This window comes from Pholcus phalangioides, unplaced genomic scaffold (genome assembly GCF_987345545.1).
Source record: "Pholcus phalangioides strain wild (caught in Gottingen) unplaced genomic scaffold, Ppha-v1.0 ptg000015l_1, whole genome shotgun sequence".
NCBI lineage: Eukaryota > Metazoa > Arthropoda > Arachnida > Araneae > Pholcidae > Pholcus > Pholcus phalangioides.
Window position 1 is genome coordinate 12,129,589 of NW_028301608.1, and position 20,960 is coordinate 12,150,548.

Below are 20,960 nucleotides of genomic sequence, written 5' to 3' on the forward strand. Positions count from 1 at the left end.
AAAAAACTAATAAATTTTTGTTTGCAAAGGTATTAAGAACCGATTAATTGTCATTATGTAACACAAACGTTTATATAACTATCTATTTCTTTATTATTTCTCTCTTTCAATGTTATGCTTCATGAAGCGTCACTGACTGTTTTAGTTTTAGAAGAAAAGAAAGAGACACAAACAAAAAGAAATCGTAACTTTCTCCGACTTTCAAAACTACTCTGACCCGCACCACGAGTGACCTCCCAGCCCAGAGCAAAAAAAAAAACCGAAAAACAAGCCAAAAAATAACAATAATGATACAATAATAATATAAGAGAGTCAGGCAAGCAGCCAATAAGACATACTGTCCGCGATTCTGACCCCCAAACTGGTTAAAAAAAAAAACGAAACAAGCTCCAGTCCTATTTGAAATCGTTCGCGGCGAATGGCAGTTCCAGCGCCACTGGGACGAAGTCGACATCGAAACCAGCTCAAGAGTTGAGTGAGCCACACATTGAGTAACATTGAGTGAGCGAGGGAGAGCTGTTGGTATACATCTCGCGATCTCTCCGGTTGGAACTTGTCACGTGCTTGTAAAGAGAGAGAGAGCGAGAGAGGATTAAGAGTGTAAGAAAGGAAAATAATAATTAATAAACAAGAAAACATCCAAGATTATTATGACCAGTGGCGTCGGTCAAAGCCAGATGACCCTTACGTCTGAAACCGAGTCCTTCAAGTGAGTCATTATTATTATTACTTAATCGATATATTTTTCATGATATTCCATAGGGAGAAGAAATGGTGACTTTTTTTTCTGATATTAAATAATCTTGAAATTAAATTTGATTATTATTATTATTACTTAATCGATATGTTTTTCACGATATCCCGCCACGGAGAAAAAATAATTCAATTTTTGAATTGAAAAAAAAAATTAATGAATAAATTGAAATTGTAATATTTTACATAATTGACAAATAAGATATTTAACAAATAAGAACGAAAGATCATTGTAATTTGTTTTCTGAAATTAAATTTTGAAGATCAATTTCCTAGAAATACTCTTGAAATTAAATTTGTTCTTCAGATGAAATTATACTGTTTTTGTGAAATATTTTAGAAACGATAAAATTATTAAATATTTAAGGATCTGAAATTGTTAAAATATTTGAAAAACCAGAAGTGTTATAAAGTATTTAAAAAATTAAAATTAAAAAAATTAAAAGACTAACATTATAACACTAAAACTAAAAATATGAAGGGTAAAAAATTAAAGACTAAAATATAAATAAATTAAAAGACTAAAACTAAAAAAGTTTAATAGACTAAAATAATTAATAATAATTTATTTATTTAGGCCGGAGCCCCAGAATTTGTACAAAAAAAATTACAATACAATTAAAGGACTAAAATACGAAGACAAGTTAAAAACTGAAATTTAAAGAAAATTAAAAACTGAAATTTAAAGAAAATTAAAAAACTAAAATTTTAAAATAAAAAATTAAAAAGCAATTTTTGTTATACTGAAAAGACTATATTATTAAGATATTATAAAAACGAAAACTATTAAAATATTACAATAAAAAACAAAAATTATTAAAATAGTTAAAAAAATTAAAAAAATTTTAAAAGTAAAATTATTAAAATATTTTACGAACCCTGGATAGATTGTGTGATCCTTTGGGTAAAATATTGGAAAGTAATGTGTGTTTGTATCTGTAACTGCATTGTGTTAATTAAATTTCAAATTCAAATTTATAATAGCAAACTAAAATTATTAAAATACTTGAAAACAAACTAAAATTATTAAAATACTTGAAAACAAACTAAAATCATTCAAGCACTTTAAAAACTAAAACTATTACAACATTTATAATAAAAAAAACTAAATGTGTGTCTCAAGAGTTGAGCCACGCATTGAGTAACATTGAGTGAGTGAGAGCTGTTAGCACACATCTCGCAATCTTGCCGATCGTCACTTGTCAGGTGCATCAAAAGAAGAGAGAGGGGGATTAAGAGTGTAGAAAAAGAAAAATAATAATTATTAAACACACACAAAAAAAAGCATCCACGTTTATTATGACCAGTGGCGTCGGCAGGGCCGTCTTAAGAGCATGATGGGCCCCCGAGCCAAGTGGTTCTTCTGAGGCACTAACTTGTAAACTCTAGAAAATTTCAATCGGATCTCATTTTTGTGAGGCTTTTCTCCATGCTTAAAGACGGCACTGGGCGTCGGTCAAAGCCAGATGACCCTCAGGTCTGAAACCGAGTCCTTCAAGTGAGTCATTACTATTATTACTTAATCGATATATTTTTCACGATATTTCACAGGGGGAAAAAATAATAGCATTGTACTGAAATAAAATTTCAGATCATATTTTACTTTTAAATGTTTAAATTTTAAAAATTATTTTTTTGCTAAATAATCCTTTAAATTTTCTTTTAAACTTAATTTTAAAAATTATTATTTTTCCTAATAATCCTAAAACTAAATTTGTTATTCAAATAAAATTACACTATATTTTTAAAACTACAAAACTAAAATATTTAGAAAACTAAAATTATTGAAATTTTGAAAAACTAAGATAACTAAAATATTCGCAAAATTAAAATTATCAACTAAAATAAAAGAACTAAAAATATTTATATTAAAAAACTAAAATTGTTGCATTGTTTCTAAGAAAAAAACTAAAATTATTTAAATGTTTATAAAAAAAATTAACTGTATTAAGAAACCAAAATAATTAAAATATTTATAATTAAAAAAATTAAATTAGCAAAAAACATAATTAGTAAATTATTTATAATAGAAAAACTTAAATTATTCATAATAGAAAAACTTAAATTATTTATAATAGAAAAACTTAAATTATTTATAATAGAAAAACTTAAATTATTAAAATATTCAGAAATTGAAATTATCAAAAAATATATAAGAAATTAGATTCCGATTAAGCAAATTTTTTTTCATATATAGGCCTATTTTATATTCAAAATTTCATTTATGCTAAAATATTTTGAAATTATTTTGAAAAAACAAATACAAATACAATTCGATGAATATTTGAATATTTTTTGAAAATATTAAAATATTTGCAATTAAAAAAAAATTATTTAGAATACAGTTTAAAGAGATATAGATGGCTTTTTTTTTTTTTTTTTTCTCAGCCAGAGATATCAAGGAAACAGTTATTTTCCGGATATTATGCTGAGGTGAGCTCGGAAAGAAAAGTCATCACGTCTCCGCCGGGACTCGAACCCAGGCCCTCTTGCATACCGGGCAAGCATGCTACCATCTACACCACTGGAGACACATGAATCTGCCTTGAAGTTAAGAGAGGCTACTACTGCCTCTACTTCAGCGCCTCACGACACAGTGCGTGAAATTAGGAAGGCAGATTCATGTGTCTCCAGTGGTGTAGATGGTAGCATGCTTGCCCGGTATGCAAGAGGGCCTGGGTTCGAGTCCCGGCGGAGACGTGATGACTTTTCTTTCCGAGCTCACCTCAGCATAATATCCGGAAAATAACTGTTTCCTTAATACAGTTTAAAATATATATTTTTTCAAATATTATTTTAATTCAATTTTCTTTTTCAAATAGGGACTAGAGGGTTGTATATATTAAGACATATACTTATTTTTAAACATTTATATACAGCCAAAAACTTTTTTTCCTAAATAAGAATTTTTGCTAAACATTTTCTTAAAATTTTTTTTTTCATATATATTAATTAAAATATTTTGTAACTGAATTTTCAACGTGCAAATGGGATTATATCTTTAATAATGTTTTTGAAATATATACCTATTGGTTAAAAAAATTATTGTAAACATAGATTGTGAAATCAAGGAAACGGTTATTTTCCGGATATCATGCTGAGGTGAACTCGGAAAGAAAAGTCATCACGTCTCCGCCGGGACTCGAACCCAGGCCCTCTTACATACCGGGAAAGCATGCTACCATCTACACCACTGGGGACATAATCCGGTCTTCCTTATTTCACGCACTGTGGCGTGAGGCGCTGAAGTAGAATTTTTCACGTTTAATTTATTAAGAGGCAATAGTAGCGTCTTAACTTCAGGAAATGGCCCCCGGGTGGGACGGTTTAGAGAGAGATTGCTACTACTGCCTTTACTTCAGTGCCTCACGCCATAGTGCGTGAAATAAGGAATGCAGGGTCATGTCTCCAGTGGTGTAGACATGCTTGCCCGGTATGCAAGAGGGCCTGGATTCGAGTGCCGGCGGAGACGTGATGACTTTTCTTTCCGAGTTCACCTCAACATGATAACCGGAAAATAACTGTTTCCTTGATATCTCGGGATGAGAAAAAGCCATCTATAGATTCAAATATTTTCCGAAATGTATTAATTTTATCCACACTAAAAAAAGCTTGAATTTTGTATTTTTATTCAAATAATAATGCGATAATATAATATCGGCAATATTTTCGGAAATATATGATTTTTAAAATTTAATAATGCAGATTAAATTTTTTTAACGTGATCTCTTCAAGTATTCCCAAAAGGTCTGTCCAGGGAATTTTTCACGTTTCCGAGGTTTCTCAGCCACCTCATTGCGCATTTTGCTTATTGTTATTTGTATAAAAAGTTTTTTTTTGTATACAAAAATTGATTTTAATTTATATTTTTGGAATAAAAAATCGATTAAATGACTTGAGAATGTGTTCGTTTATTTATCAAAAAACTAAATATTTTATTTCGTGTATTAAAGCAAAAAATTTAATGTACGAAACAAATACAAAAATCTGGCATTTGGTTAAACTAATCTATTTCGGAGCACGGTTTTGATCTTTCGTAAATCTCGTTGGGAGCTTTGCGTCTACAGTGCGCCCCCCCCCCCCGCCCCGTAGTAAAGATTTAGACACGGAGATTTCATGACTTTTCACAGAGACTCTTTTTACTTCCATTACTTTTAAGACAGATGACATCAAGACAACCATGCGGCTACCAAGAGTGGTCCCTTCTCGGAGTGGCTAGTGTACCAACTTCACAGTGAGTGACATAGACGGGAAACCACGTGGAATTTGTTTAACTGCAAGTCCCGGTCTCATTGGCCCTAGTGTGTGCATCGTCGCAGCGAGCAGCACACCCGCAAAACCCAATTATACGCTGAAGAATATTTATTTCATCGGACATTTCCTCACTTCCGATACGAAAAGTAGATGGCAGCACCTCCTAAATACATGCCTAATAAAAGCATACATAATTTTACTTTCTCTAATAGGCCGTTTCACCTCCGAAGTGGGAGCCGTGTCGAACATGCTGAACTTTGAATTTCCACATACGCAACAAAATTTCTTGCTGCCAATTTTTTAGGAAGTTAAATGGCAGAATTTTCACAAAGCAGAAAAATGGGGGGGAGGGGAAGGGGTCCCGAAATATCTGTAAAAAATGCCTGGTTGTGTTTCAAAACACTCATTGGAGGAGCTAATGATAAACAACTTCAACATCGAAGTAAGAAATGGAAATTTTAACAAAAAATTCAGAATCATAAAAAATTGTACCGCGGGACCAGCGTAAAAAATTTAATTCAGCTCAGCTCAGCTCAATGGAAGTTTTTCAAATGATTCAGTTGGCCCTTTGTGGCTCAGAGTCATAGACCCAGGCCCTATTCGCCCACCTGTTGAGGCAGCCGATTCGCAACTTTTTATACTTCAAGTATTTTTCCTGGCTTGTGTTGCGCTCTTCTCATCGACGAAAAATCCAATTCCACCCATACATAATATGATATTTTAAGTCTTTATCTCACCTATATAAATGTGTAGCCCTAGATATGCAAATAATGCTCGCGTACCCACCTTTGAAATGCATAGAAAGAGTGTGTAATAAGTTGAAATGCGAAGCAGTATGCTGATAAGAATGAGCATGTTCAGTTTCAAATGCGTGGAAGACACATGGGATCCCTTTAAAATTCGGAATACAGGCATACGTACCTCTAGATATTCATAAAAAACTTGCGTACCCTGAAGAAATGAGAAGACGTAGGGCCGTGGCCAGAAATTTATTTCGGATGGGGAAAACTGGTGTTTTGGTGGGGAGTGATAGAACAATGACTTAACAATGATATTTCATTTCTTTTTCCTCATATTTCGGGGGACGTGACTGGACCCTTTGGTGTCCCCCATATCGCAACGGCCTTGCTCAGACACTCATAGAAGGCGTGCGTTTCTCAGATGTACAAAAAAGCATGGGTACATCTATATACATCTATACAGACAGTACATCTATTACAGATATTTTTATAAAGCTTTTTTTTATTGCGTAAAGAAACGCGAAAGTGTGTGTGTGTTATTCCTAGACATCGTAGAAAGCGTGAGCCCCGTTCGAAATTCGCGAAAGGCATGCGGTACCCTTAAATATGCATATAAGGCTTGGTTACCTTCTTGAAATGCATAGAAGGCGTGTGTATCCCGTAGAAATGAGAGGAGTGTGCACGAATCCTTAAATATATGAGTTACTTACCCCGACCCGGCGAATGTGATTCGCCATACGGGGGATCCTTAAATATATGTAGAAGTTTGCGTATCCCTAGACAGGCGTGTAGAAGGCGTCAGTACAGCGTGAAACACGTGGAAGGCATGCGTCCCCCCCCCCCCTGAAATGCATTGTAGGCATATAAGTACGTGTACCCTAGATATGCATATACGGCTTTTTTTTTACCACGCAGAAATGCGAATGAGTATGCATATCCCTGGATATGCGTAGCAGTGTTTGTGTCTGTGTGAATCCATAGATATGCGTAGGAGGCGTGCATTTCTCTTGAAATCTGTGCGAATCATTAGAGAGTCGGAAGCATGCTTACATCTTTTATACATCATTCTGCCCTAACTAACATTTCGCATTTTTTCATTACTCTCCTTGTTTTTTCTACTGATTATTTTGCGCGTACCCCTCCCCCCCTCCCCGAAAGCCCGTTAAGTACCGCCGGAGGGTACGCATACTATGCTATTCTACAGGTTAGGAAGCACTGCATTAAGATAGCAATGAACTTCATATAATCTTTTCGAATTACAATTTTCTTGGAAGTAACGATTTCACAGGTGAGAGTAAAAGATTCAGATCCATTGAACGGAAGACGAATGAATATATTCTCGTTAGTTCGCATCAATAAATAAGCTTCCGCTAAACTACCGCTTACGCACCATTATACCTTGAAAGACAAAAAACCTTCATAAATCCTCTTAATTAACATCGACGCTTAAATAAAATACGCGTAAGGACTTGGTAATATTTCAAGGATCGTCAACCAAGTGCGATCGTCCTTGTTTCCGTAATAAGATTGATTGCACGTATCCTGTTGAAAACTTTTCGACTCTTTCGCGATGAAAACCTTTATTTCGGAATCACGGATACTAGATTTGTCTCGTTTTTAAATCGCTCAATACCAGTTAATACCGGTCGGACATTCATCTTCTTTATCTTAAATACATCAGATAAACATGGCAACACATAATTATCTTCGAGCCTACTAATACCAAAGAAAAAAAAACGAAGAAGATAAGAAAATAATAAGTCGTAAAACTCAATTTCAAACATTTTATATGTGCGGTCATTTTAAAATAAATAACCACTAATCTTTCACGAGAGTAATCCTATTTTGAAGCGATACATAACCGCATCCTAAATATCAGACATAAACACAGGGTGGATCAAAAAGAAATTAACTATTCACTGATTTTATAGGAAAGCAAACGAGAGTTTACTTACATGAATACGTAATAACAGTAAAATCTCTCTTTGCTGACACAGGCAGTACAAAATAAAACTGTCCGTAAAAGAGGGGTGACTGTTAATCAGGGGTTTGAAATGCATACTTTTATCATGCATGGGGAAAATTACTATTTGGGCGGAAAAGAGTGATCACCGCATTTGGGGGGGGGGGGGGGGTTGCCTGTAAATAGGAGTTTTACTGTATATCTTTTTAAGTTTGTATTTTTTTACAGTAAATTATATGTTATGTGCAAACCAGGGACAAATCTCCAAAAATTTATATAATGTATGATCAAGTCAGTATTTTACATGCTAGTATGGAACATGTACAGCAAAACCTCTCTTTTCTGGTAACCTTCGGGACAAAAAAAGTTCCTCCGTTAAAAAGGGGTGACCGTTAATTAGGGATTTGAAATGCATACTTTTATTATTCAAGGGAAAATTATTTTTTTTTAAAAGAAGGGTGACTGCATCTGAGGGGTGTCCGTTATGAGAGGGTTCTACTGAAGTTGGATGAAAATGCATGTATCGCACAAATATCGGGTGATAGATTTAGAACTTTATAGTCACCTGGCAGATATCGATGCGCAAATTCCGGTTATCGCCAAATTGTCGCAAAAGAAATGATCACCAGTTGTACTGTCCATCCAATGAAGGTGGTGCCCCCTTTTTTTTTGTCCAAGATGGTACTTCGTGTCAGTGGGAATACAGAAAATCGTGAATACTTGCATGGGAATGTGCCACAAGTTGAATGATCATATTGATATCTGTTCATGACTATCGGTTTGCGCGTAGAATATTCATAATTGAAGTAACCAGAGGCCAGGTTTTCGTAGACCATCATTCAATGATGAATGGATTTTCGGATAAAAGGCTGTCATATGCTTGATTACTACTAACTTGACGTTTATCAGCTATTGGCATGAGTGGGAATATGGTTTTGTGCTCTTGAAAGTTTGGCAAAATTAATGAAAAAACTTTCAGTAATAGCAAAAAGCTCTTTGACAAAGTTTCAAGTACGACAAAAAAATGGTTTTTTTTTAAAGTTTCTAGCATAGCAAAAAAGTTTTTTGCCAAAGTTTCATGCACAGCAAAAATCGTTCAGCCAAAATTTTAAGCACAATAAAAAAAACACTTTTCCAAAATTTTAGGCACAATAAAAAAAACACTTTTCCAAAATTTTAGGCACAGCATAAAAGCATTTTGCCAAATTTTCAAGCACAGCAACATAGTTTTTTGGCAAAGTTTCAAGCACAGCAAAGAAGCGTTTTTTCCAAAGTTTCAGGAAGAGCAAGAAAGCGTTTCGCCAATGTTTCAAGACAGCAAAAATCGTTCAGTCAAAATTGAAAGCACAATAAAAAAACACTTCGCCAAAGTTTCAAGCAAAGCAAAGTGAAAAAAAAATTTTGCAAAACCACATTTTGCCGAACTTTCTACAAACAACAAACGTCTCCTGTTGATGAAAACCACTGACGTTGGAGAAAAGTCGAGTGAGACATTATTAAAACACACGATGACTCTCCAGCTATAATTTTACTAAAAAAAAACCGGAAAAATAACATACTGTACTGCAAACTCCTATAAATAATTTGCTAATATCTGTAATATTAATTTCCCTTTAAAATCAAAAATATTTGTTTCATTCATTTCATTCACGACCACCTTATATATATTACGCAACAACATAATATATTTCAAAATGATTCCCAGAATTAATTAAAATTTGAATTCCATTTCTGTTATACCCATCGTGAAATCGCAATTGAAACAAATTCATACAGATAAAATTCATCATCAACTATAATTTACTAACTGTTTATTTATTTTAAATTCAATTTTTTTATATGACTTATTTCTTCAATTTATACAATTTTAAATTGTCTTAAAATAAACTCTATTCCGGATAATATTATCATTTCCAAAAAAAAAAAAAAAATCAATCGTAAAATCTCTTTCTCTGAATTGAACGTGTTCTATTATATAATCTTTAATATTTTCTAAATTTTTTTTCCTCTCTCCGTTGTACATTGATTTATCTTAGGTCACTGGGAGAGGAAGAATTTAATAGAAAAATCCTATAATATGAGGAATTTCTACAGAAAAAGCCCATTTTTCAGAGGGAGAGAATAGTCTGTATCTGTATTGACCGAGCGGAAAGTCTTTTAGTGAAATCGGCTTCTAGGTCATGAACCCTCGTGTTTTCCATTTTGCGACCCGCTCCGTTTTTTATTTTATTTTATTTTTTCAAAAAAAGATGTATTTTTTTCTCTCTTTTTCTTTCTCTGACTTCTTCGAACGAAAAAAAAGAATAAGATGAAGATGCACCACCCGTCGAAAACGAGTTTCTTGAAAGCGCATTCCATAATAACTCCTTCTTATCCGTGGCCATGTCCTCTGGAACAAAAATAAGAAAGATAATAATAATAAGCTGGGTCTCGTTTTTTCTTTTTACAGTGAACTTTTCAGTATTTTTTTCGGATGTTCTTCCTGATGAAGTCCATCAAATTTCACAGATTAAATCTTCTATTTTTTTTTTCCTCCCCCTGAAAGATCTTCCTCTCGTTCTTTTTGTTGTCTTATCTTTTTTAGAAACTAATGCAAGAGAAAACGCTTGTTTTTTTTCCCGTGCATGTTGCGTAGGAAGTTCGCGTTTCGATGATGATTATTCATTTCGGTTTCGAAGAATTAGTGTCAAGTTCACTGTCTGGTACATCCTCGTTGCTGCCGTTGTTGTTTTTAATACCTATTTGCCCCTGTGGTTATGTTTTACCGGCGTCTAGACACTACATATTTTCTAACAGCACGTATTCGTGCGAGAAAAAAAAAAAAAAAATAGAAATAACAATGTTGTTGTGTGGTAAAATTTAAGACTGGTCATGCAGCTGACAATAGCATTTAGAAACTCTTAAAAAAAAATTATTATCATGTATAATAAATTTAAATCATGAAAAGAGGATGGAGCCCCGTCTAAACAGAAATGTTGTTTTTCGAACGTTTCATTTGAAGTTCCAGAACTATTATTTAGCGTAAATTTTGCACGTTTAACTGACTCAATATTGATGTGTTCCATTCTTTGCAGAAGTGATAACAATACCTAAATAATAACATTATTCGTGATTTTAAGTGGTGTTGACTGTATTTGTATGCGGTTTGCGAAAAAGGTATTCTCACGAAGGGGAAAGTTTTTCTGTGTAGGAAAAATATTAGTTCTAATTTTTGTTGAAAGAGGCACTGCACTAAAGCAGACCACCAGAAATATGCAAATCAAATTGACTGCTCATTTCTGAATTTTCCTCTTTTTTGGCACTTACACAAGGATTTCACTGTGATGTTCGCATTGGTGGATTGATTTACATTGGCGGAACAACAAACTATTGGTGATATTGTTATACCTCAGCCGTGAATCGCCGTCTCGTCCAAAAAGTTGGTTCGAAATTCTGTGATTTTTGTACAGTGCTCTTTGTATGGACAAAAGTTTGAACTATTTCTTTCTGTTCCAAAAGGGAAAAATACCTTTTTCGTGAGAATGACTTTTTCACAAACCGCATTCAAATATACCAATTCCTTCAATTTTTATGAGTTTTTAAACAGTTCATGAACTTTTGGGAACGCCCTGTATGTAGAAAAAAAAAAGAAGAAATGAAAATAGATAGATATGAAATAAAATAAAATAAAAAAATAAATTAAAAATTGATCACGTGTTAGACATCCCCCGCGGCAGCAAGATTCCAAAAAAATGATTTCCTTCGTGTTTGGAGCCACCACCGAAATTGGAAAATTTCGGAGGAAGCGAAATGGAAAGTGTAACCAAATTGATCGGAAATTTCGAAAAAATCGATCAAAAACGTCTAAATTTAGATCGAAAAAATAATTGCATTTTCTGCATTTTTAGGACGCAAGTGCAAAAAAACATCCTTAAAATCGGTAATAAAAATTTATATTATTATTATTATTATTATAAATCATTTTCTTTGATATCTCATCACACCGTGCCCCAAATCATTGGAGATTTTATCATTCTTAATTCTTCATTACGTGTATAGTTATTTTACTCATGTCTATTATTTAATTGGTATTTTTCATTGCCTATTAATTTTGGTTTTGCACCGCTGAAAGACATTTTTAACAATAAAAAGAACTGGAACGGTAAACTATATGTTTAGACGGTTCTAATTAAGCATGTAGAGGGTGTTCCATAAGAATTCGTAAATAGTTAAAAATTCATAAGAATTGGAGGAATTTGAATATTTGAATGCGTTTTGAGAAAAATTTATTCTCATGTGTAGGGGGATTTTTTTTTTGGTACGGGGAAAAAATTAGTTTAATTTTTTTCGATAGGGAGAGCTGCATCAACACAAATCAATAGAAATCTGCCAATCAAAGTCCTATAGAATGCAGGGCGCACGTACGAATAACAGCTCAATTCTGAATTTTCCTGTTACTTACGATTTTGGAAGGCTATTGTGATATTGACTTTTGTGGATAGAGCACTATTGGTGAAGTTTTGCCTCAGCCACGAAACACTGGCTGAAGCTTTACGAACGTTTCCGCCTGAGAAGAGATTAAATTTCAGGTCCAGAATTATGTGATTTTTTTGTACAGCGTCCTCTATCGACAAAAATTCAAACTAATTTTCCCCGCTCAAAAAAATAATTAAAAATGATATAAACTTTTTCGTCAGAATAGCTTTTTAACGGACCGCATACAAATGTGCCAGTTCCTTTGATTTTTATGAGTTTTTGGACTTGCAAATTTTTGGGACATACTGTATATATAAATAAAGTAAATAATAAAAATAAACAAAAAAATCGAAGAAATTTTAAAAATTTAAATACAGTTTGCAAAAAAAAGTCTCATAAAATGCACGACGCGGACTAACAGCTCATTCTGAATTTTCCTGTTACTGGCGGTTTACATTGAAATGTTGTCTTTGGTAGCGGAATCACTATTAGTGAAATTGTACTACCTTATCTATGAATTATACCAGCTGAAGCATCGCGAACGTTTCGGACACAGAAGAGACCAAAAAAAAGTTCGTCCAGAATTAAGTGATTTGCTTTCGTGTAGCGCCATCTATCGACCAAAATTTGCAATAAGTTTTTTCCCCCGTTCAAACAGAAAAAAAAGAAAACCGTCTTGTGAATTTTTGGGATCTTGAATTTTGGGTCTTGAATAAATTTTTCACACAACACCAATTCCTACAATTTTTATGAATTTTTAAATTTTAAACTATTCAAGAATTTATAGGACACCCTGTAAATCTCTATTCTCTAACGGGTTTGCTTGCTCTATATTTCCCTGTTTTTTTCGATTCTGTTGAAAGTAGGCAACGTTTGAGTTAGATTGCTATCTACCTTTCATAGACAAGAAAACTGAAAAAGGAAATTTTTTCCACCTGCACCAAGGGAGAAGCATATCTCCGAGTATTTGAACAGCTAAAGAGTTAATACTTTGAGCAAAAAAAAAAAAAAAAAAACCAGCAGTGTATGGAATTCCATCAAAATAGTTAAAAAATATTTTGAAACCTGTATGAGGCATGATTTTCGAGGGGTAAGGGCGTATAATGGTGCTCGTTATAAGTACAGGTTACATTTTTGTTAAAGACTTACACATTTACGACTCTTTCTCATTCACTTTCACGGAAACGTCATAGATGAGTGGCATGTTCTATAAGTGATAAAAGATTGCTTTTTTTATATATAATGTTGGAGAGAGATTCAGAATAATATGTAATTTATTCTAAATAACCGGGTACGTATTTCTGAAATTTTCAAAGACGTGCCGACATCGTCTCCATCGATTTCTTCACATATTATCACCCCAAAACAATCAAATTCTCGTTACCAAGTACTGATCTCCATGAATAAATCGTTCTGGTCCATGTTCAAGGACTTGATAATTTACTTACTTTTCAGGTGCTAGAAAGTCTGTTATGAAACAATGAGTGAAATCGCTCCCGGATGATTTACCCTTTCAATTGCGTTGACGAGATATCTCGCATCCTTTAAAGCTTCATATTTTAGCATTGATAAACTAACTACTGATACTCTTACTTAGTACCCGATGGAAATCGAAAGAAAGCTTACATCATCAAAAAATGCCGCAGAAAGGGTTAAACATGATTCAACCAAGAAAAACACGGAAAATAATTTTTAGGTATAAAATACAGTGAAACCCCTACGCGCTGTGTAAATGGGGGCGGGGGGTCCCGATTAATCCTTACAAATTTTGATGTCAGAAATATTTCACTTACACGTTGTGAAATTTCAGTCGTACGAAATTTCAACTCGATCCCTAAATCTTGAAGAAATATCATTTTCTATTGATTACCTCTTTATCTCTACCATATTTTGAAAAGTGGAATAAGAAGAAAATGATATAAATAAAAATGTTCTGATTATAATAAATAATTACCATGTAAAGAAACTTATTTGGTAGGTCATTTCAGTTCTAATTAAAGACAAATTTTTTTTTTAAAAAGTAGGTTTTTCAAACAATTAGTGCGTAATAAATTACCCAATATGGTACTTTTTAAGTACCGGTCAGAGATGAAGGGTTTTAAAGAGACGAGCAGTTATATAATACAAAAACTTGTCTCCTTTAAACCGTGGCCTGTTTCTAGTCCAGGAATTGGGCAAATATGAAATTTTGGTGCCACCTGTGTGTGTGTTTTTCAACTACTTGCGTGATTTCGTTAAAAGTCCTTTTATAAAACTTGAAAAATCCAATCAATAAGGTTATTGGTTACATTCTAGAAAATGTAACCGGTGACCTTATTTGCTGCCTTTTTAAAATTTTATAAAAGGACTTTTACCAAACTTTTATAACATAATCCAGGCCTAAACTTATGACTTCATGTGACATTCTCCTGTAGATGATGACACTAGATCATAGTTTTCCAAACTTTTTATTCCATCGCCCCCTTCTTCAGAATTTTTTTCTCTACCATCGCCCCCCTACTCAAGCGAACCCATAGGATCCTATGTTAAACCTGTGGCTTTTATCGCTCCCTGGACGATTCCATCATCCACCGGGGGGGGGGGGGGGCGATATTGCCCACTTTGGGAAACACTGCACTAGATGAAGGGTATGTATTGCTATTATGGCGGTATTTGGGACCCCGATAGATTTCGGTTCTGGTAATCTTTTACGCATCTGCTTTGATTTGCAAGTGTTTTTCTGTTTTCGTAATCATAAATCCCCCCTAAAGGGCGCTAATAAAAAGTAATTATTTAACTAAATCTCTGCACAAACGCTATGGCTTCATGCAGCAGTAATAATGATCACCAGGTATATGATCTCGTAATCTAATTACATAGATGCATAATCTATTTTAGGTACGTAATCTATCTAAAAATTATAACCTGTGATTTATAACTGTTATTTTGTGATTTATTTACATGAATCACCATTTTTTCGATCATAAATTTTATACTTGTTTACTGGCGAGGTGCGTAATGGCACCTGCCCATGTATGTAATATATCTTTCCCCAGCTCAATAAATGGTTAGGTTCACCGGAGGAACCCGAGTCCCCAGGAACAATGTGCTTATATCACCGAGTGTGACACAGCCTGGGTATCTCTCGGTTCCTATCACTATCTAAAAACTAGATTATTTATATTCCATGCAAAAAAAAAAAATTCAGAGCTTTTTGAAAATAATAACAATTACAACAGAAGGTAAATAAAGGAATCAGAATCTTAAGATTTTTAAATTAAAAAATTGAGTATGATTTTCTGTAATATTTTCTGTTATTCCTAGTCATAGGCACGTGAATAGGATGAGCGAATAAAATAAAAACTGACATTTTCTGTGCTTAATAAAAGGGAAGTGGTTAAGGCAGTGGCGTTCGCAGGGAGGAGGGGGAATGAATGCATGTGGGCAGTGCCTAAAATGCAAAAAGCAGCTAATTTTTAGACCTAGGCACATACTCCGTTTGCCTACGTGAGAAACAAGCACTGCCCTTAACCCGTGTACAAAATCTCGCAAAAAAAATATTAGACGAAACCCAATTAGGATCAATTAATAATTTGTATAATAGAAAATTTTTAATGAAACGCCATCAAAATGGTTCAAGCTTTTTTTTTATTCATGTCCTATCTCTATGTATTAAATCTTGCCTTCATTATATTGGTTTTTATTTCTGTCTTAGAAACCAGCAGGTCTAGGAATTATTTCTGCTATTTATTCACTTCTTGCCGGCCCGTAAATTATTTCTAATTACTTTTTCTAGGTTCGCAAATTATTTATCCCCATTTATTTATTTCTCGCCGTGTCTGCAAATTATTTCCGCAATTTATTTTTTGTATTGGCCTGCAAATTATTTTTGCCATTTATTTTTTTTTGCCGGACCTCAAATGATTTCTCCAGTTAATTTTTTGCCTTCCGCAAATTATTTCTGCATTTACTTTTTTCCGGTCCGCAAATGAATGTGAGTAGTGCAGATATAAATATACATGCAAGGTGCATAGATCACAGGGCGTATGGTATTTTACTGGCGAAACATTCATCCCAGAGGCGTACTTCCAATTAGAAAAAATATCCAAGTAACACGTTATACTCAAATATGTCATTTATGTTGCAAAGGGTTGCATAGTTATTAAAATAAAAATGTTAATTTTTTATACGGACACACCCTTCGCTCAAGAACCCAATGGCAAAGTTATTGCGCTGTCTCTCCTGATCCAATATTTGCTGAGATATTCGAATTCGAAAAACGGACAAAAGTTGAAAAAGAATAGCATAAACTAACAGAAAATGCTCCCCCCCCCACACCCTCATTTATGCTGTTTTTTCTAATTCAAAAATATCTCAGCAAATATTGCACTTAGAAACGTGGAATATTTTGTTGGCCACAAGAGAGACAGGGCAACAACTTTCTAATTGGGTTTTTTAGAACAGGGTGTCCGTATAAAAATTTACATTTTATTTTAATATCTATACAACCCCTTGCAACATGAATGACATCTGAGTATAACGAGTCGCTTGGATCCCTTTTCCAATTGGAAGTATGCCTCTAGGATCAACGGTTCACCAGTAAAATTCCATACGCCGTGTCATCTATATGCACCCTGTATATGATATGTGAAATATCCCACTTTTCACCGGTCCGTGAAATTTTTCGGGAATTTGTACCGAACTGCAGGTGTAGAAATGTTAAAGAACTGCTCTAGAAAAGCGTTTCTCAACTTTTTGAAAATATGGATCAGTATGAAACAATCATCAGAGCCTGAAACAATGTGACGGACCACATGTGTTCCTTATTAGGGGATATTCGTGTAATTTCTGTTGCTCCAAATTTTTTTTATACAATTTTTCCCGTTTTTTCAACGGTACTTATTTGAATTTGGAATATTTACTAAAGTCGTGAACACACACATACACTGTTTTCATAATATAAATTACGTTATGATAATTATGGCAAAAATTATAAATTTTCATCTCGCATATTTGTCAGGTCTAACGTTTTGTCCTCAATTTTTTTTTTGAATTTTAATTACGATTGCTGATTATGCATACTCCTTTAATGACAATTGTCTATGTGCCGTACTTTACGGATTATTATTTAAGTAATACATTAACTTATTGTATAATTGCATAATTATTCATTTATTGTAATTTGTAGCAGCCCTCTATTACCACACCCTTCAGCGATTTCAGTAGTAACTAACAAATTGCGTTTAAAAGAATAAAAATTAAGATTTTTCACAAAATTTAGTCATATCCCGTGTTTAGGATCGCAATTTCCTGAATTTCCCTCTATGATGCATGGTGAACCCAAGTATGAAGGTATAATTTTATTTGCACCCAATATATGGATATTATTAATATCAGCTACAATGGGTGAATAATTTTACCAAGTCTGCTTGCGGATCACCAATGCCATCGTCGATGACAGTAGGTTGAGAACCGCTGCTCTAGACCATTCTGGATAGGGTCACACTGAAATTATAGTCACCTAGGACTAGCCACGTAATTGCCACCATGATAGCAGTTTTCCGATTGGTATTTACTCCGAGGCTTGGACAAACGTCTAGTTCTTCAGAATCGACTCCAACAGCGATAAATGACAGTGGCGTGACAGTCATAGGAAATGACATACACGAGTGATCTCGATGCGACAACAAATGAACCATTCATCAATATTTCATCGTATGAGAAATACATAAGCAAATATTTACTGGCTACTGAATGCTACTAGAGAGCAATCAATGATAACGCTGAATAAACGGGTGATAACAACTCTATTTCTCCTATTTTATGTAAACTGAAAAGTCTTGTATGTATTTCAAGCCATTGCTCAACACAGTATCTTGGTATTAGATATATATCTTTCTCTCGCATTAGATGAACCCCGGGTAACATGTGTTTTTTGTCGGTTGTATCTCATTAATGTAAACGGTCTTCCAGCTGCGACACTTCTCTCTCATCAGATCGTTGTTATTAAGCAACATTTGTATCACGGTTATCAACCGAAACCGATTCTAATGTATTCTGAATCCAAAACCAATGGGCTTGATGAACTACATATAAGGTAAAGTTTTTTCAGGATTAAGTTCTAGTGCAGAAAAACCTCTCTAATGGCAAGCGAACAATGACGTCCAAATTAATCAAGAGTTCCATTAGTTCTGAAATTATTTATTTTATCAATTCTTAATTAAATACAAATACAAACACACAGTTTTTCAATAATTGAAAAACCATTTAATAATGTATAAACCATTACTTTCAAATACTTCTGGAATAATTTTTTTTTAATAATTCTGAAATATATGTATCTTTTCAATAACTGTGGAATTATTTCTTTCTCATTTATTCTTTCTTTCATACTTTCTCATTCATTCTGCATTTTCCTGAATTCTGAAATTTTCATCAATTCTAAAATTATTTCTTTAATCAATTCTGAAAATATTTCTTTCACTAATTACGAAAATATTTCTTTCACTAATTACGAAAATATTTATTTTATTAATACGGAAATTATTTTTTATCAATATTCTGAAATTATTTTTTTTATCAATATTCTGAAATTATTTTTTTTATCAATATTCTGAAATTATTTTTTTTATCAATATTCTGAAATTATTTTTTTTATCAATATTCTGAAATTATTTCTCGAAGTATTTCTGGAATTTAATTAATTCTGAAACAACTTTTCCATTAAATCTGAATTTTCAATAATTCCGAAATCAGTTTTTTAAGAATCCTTAAATATTTTTTTTTCAGTAACTCTCTCTGTAGAATTATTACTTTTAATAGTTCTGAAATTATTGTTCTCATGAATTCTGAATTTTTCTTGATTCTGAAATTATTTCTCATAATAATTAGATCTTTCAACAATTCTAAAACAATTTCTTTCAATAATTTCAAAATAATTTCTTTCAATAATTTCAAAATAATTTCTTTCAATAATTTCAGAATCATTTCTTTCAATAATTTCAGAATCATTTCTTTCAATGGTTCTGGAAATATTTTTCTCATCAATTTTGAATTTTCTTGAATTCTGAATTTTCATCAACTCTGAAATTATTTCTCAAATTAAATTTTAATTTCCATTAATTCAGGTATTGATATCATTTCTTTCAGTAATTTTGAAAACATTTTTCTCATAAATTCTGATATCGTTTCTGTCTTCAAGTCTTAATTTTTGTGAATTCTAAATTCTTTTTAATTCTATCTTTTTCCAGTACTTCTAATACCCTTTTTTCAGTCATTCTGATGTAGTTTTTCTCATCAGAAAATTCTGGATTTTTATTAATTCTAATAGCGTTTCTTTTAGTAATTCTTAACTTTGGTAAATTCCAAATTTTTATTAATTTGCATATCGTTTCTTTATGTTTGCGAGTCCTGAATTTTCATTGATTAGTTTCTTTCAGTAGCATTGAAAATACCGTATTTTCTCATCAATTACGATATCGTTTTTTCCATCCATCAATTCTTAATTTTCCTGAATTCTCAATTCTCAATAATTTCGAAATACTTTCTCTTATCGGTTCACTTTTATATGTCGATTCCATTCTCCCCCCCCCCCCACCAAATTGTTTTTTTTTATTATTTGGGTCCCAGTGCCTTCCAAAAAATATTATAGTTTCCCCGAGACCCCCCCGAAACTCCTTAAAACGGCTTGGAACGTTCAACAATATTCAAGAACAAATATGCATTTTATCCGATGTCACTGATACACCATCTCATCGCACATGACAAGCAATAAATAAAATCCAGCATAATCCCAATAGACACGTTTCCAAGAGTGACCGTAACTACATCACCCTAACGTGATTAAATGCTTTAATGTCCGGCTATGTACCACTGGATTTCTCTAAAGATTGCATCCAAACATACAAAGAAAAAATGATAGTAGTTGGCCATAAGGAAGTGTGATCCTCTAACCAGGGTATATATACCGACCTTTTTTTTTAAGAAACAACAACAACTAGTTAATAAACGAACACGAAAAAAATGCGATTTGTATGCTATCGATAATAATAATTACAGCGTATAATCACTGATTGATAATCTTCAAAGTATAATGAGTGTCGTCCATATTCCTCACACGATTATTTTTTCCATGTCCCGTGTATCATTTCCTCTCATCTCTAACTGCACGTGGACGAATAACAACGTTGTCGACGCCGGTAGAAAATACCAAAAGAAAAAAGACATGGCGAAGTCAATGATATAATGGGACCAGTGAAAAAATCTTATGGTTGACCGTCTATGCACTTTCTCGTTTGAGCTGGTTTTTTTTTTTTTTTTGTAAGGTGACAGACGAGAAATCAGTGAAATTATATTACTAGCAGGAAGGACGAAACTTCCGTATTTTCATTGCCTTTAGCAAGACCCTCCGGGGACGATATTTTTCGTATAACGACCAGTCGCCATTGAATCATTCTCCTCACGTCCCAGTCGTTGATTACAGACTAGACGAAACTCGTATATATGAGTTCAAATGTGGTTTTTTTTTCAAGAGCTGAAGGAAAAAAAGTAAGTTTTTTTCTCCTTTCGGTTCTACCTTCATTGTGCTTTCACTGATGTCCGGAGATATACAGGGTGTTCTGAAACTAACGTTAACAGACTTTATGAGTTAGAAGACAGCATGCATTTCTCATCTTACAGTGCATGGTCAAAGTGAGCACTGTTGAAGTCTCGAACACAATGACTCAATCTCCTTGAGATGGTCTCACAAGAAGTCGTCGAGACTAGGCAGATCGGGCGATCGTGGATTGGGCATGGGGCCGCGACTTCATCGATTA

At 33.3% G+C, this 20,960-nt stretch overlaps 1 protein-coding gene across 2 annotated transcripts in view; it reads left to right on the top strand.

Annotated features, from left to right (window-relative positions):
- Positions 1-422: 422 nt before the first annotated feature.
- LOC149075455 (neprilysin-2-like) overlaps positions 423-20,960 on the top strand; it is a 63,249-nt gene continuing 42,711 nt past the window's right edge. Inside the window, exon 1 of one of the 2 annotated variants that reach the window (XM_089242809.1) lies at positions 423-709. In XM_089242809.1, coding sequence (XP_089098935.1) covers positions 651-709 — 59 coding nt within the window. In that variant the 5' untranslated portion in view covers positions 423-650. Of the gene's footprint in view, positions 710-2,122; positions 2,252-20,960 lie in introns of those variants that run through there. The other variant, XM_089242810.1, reaches the window with a different exon arrangement.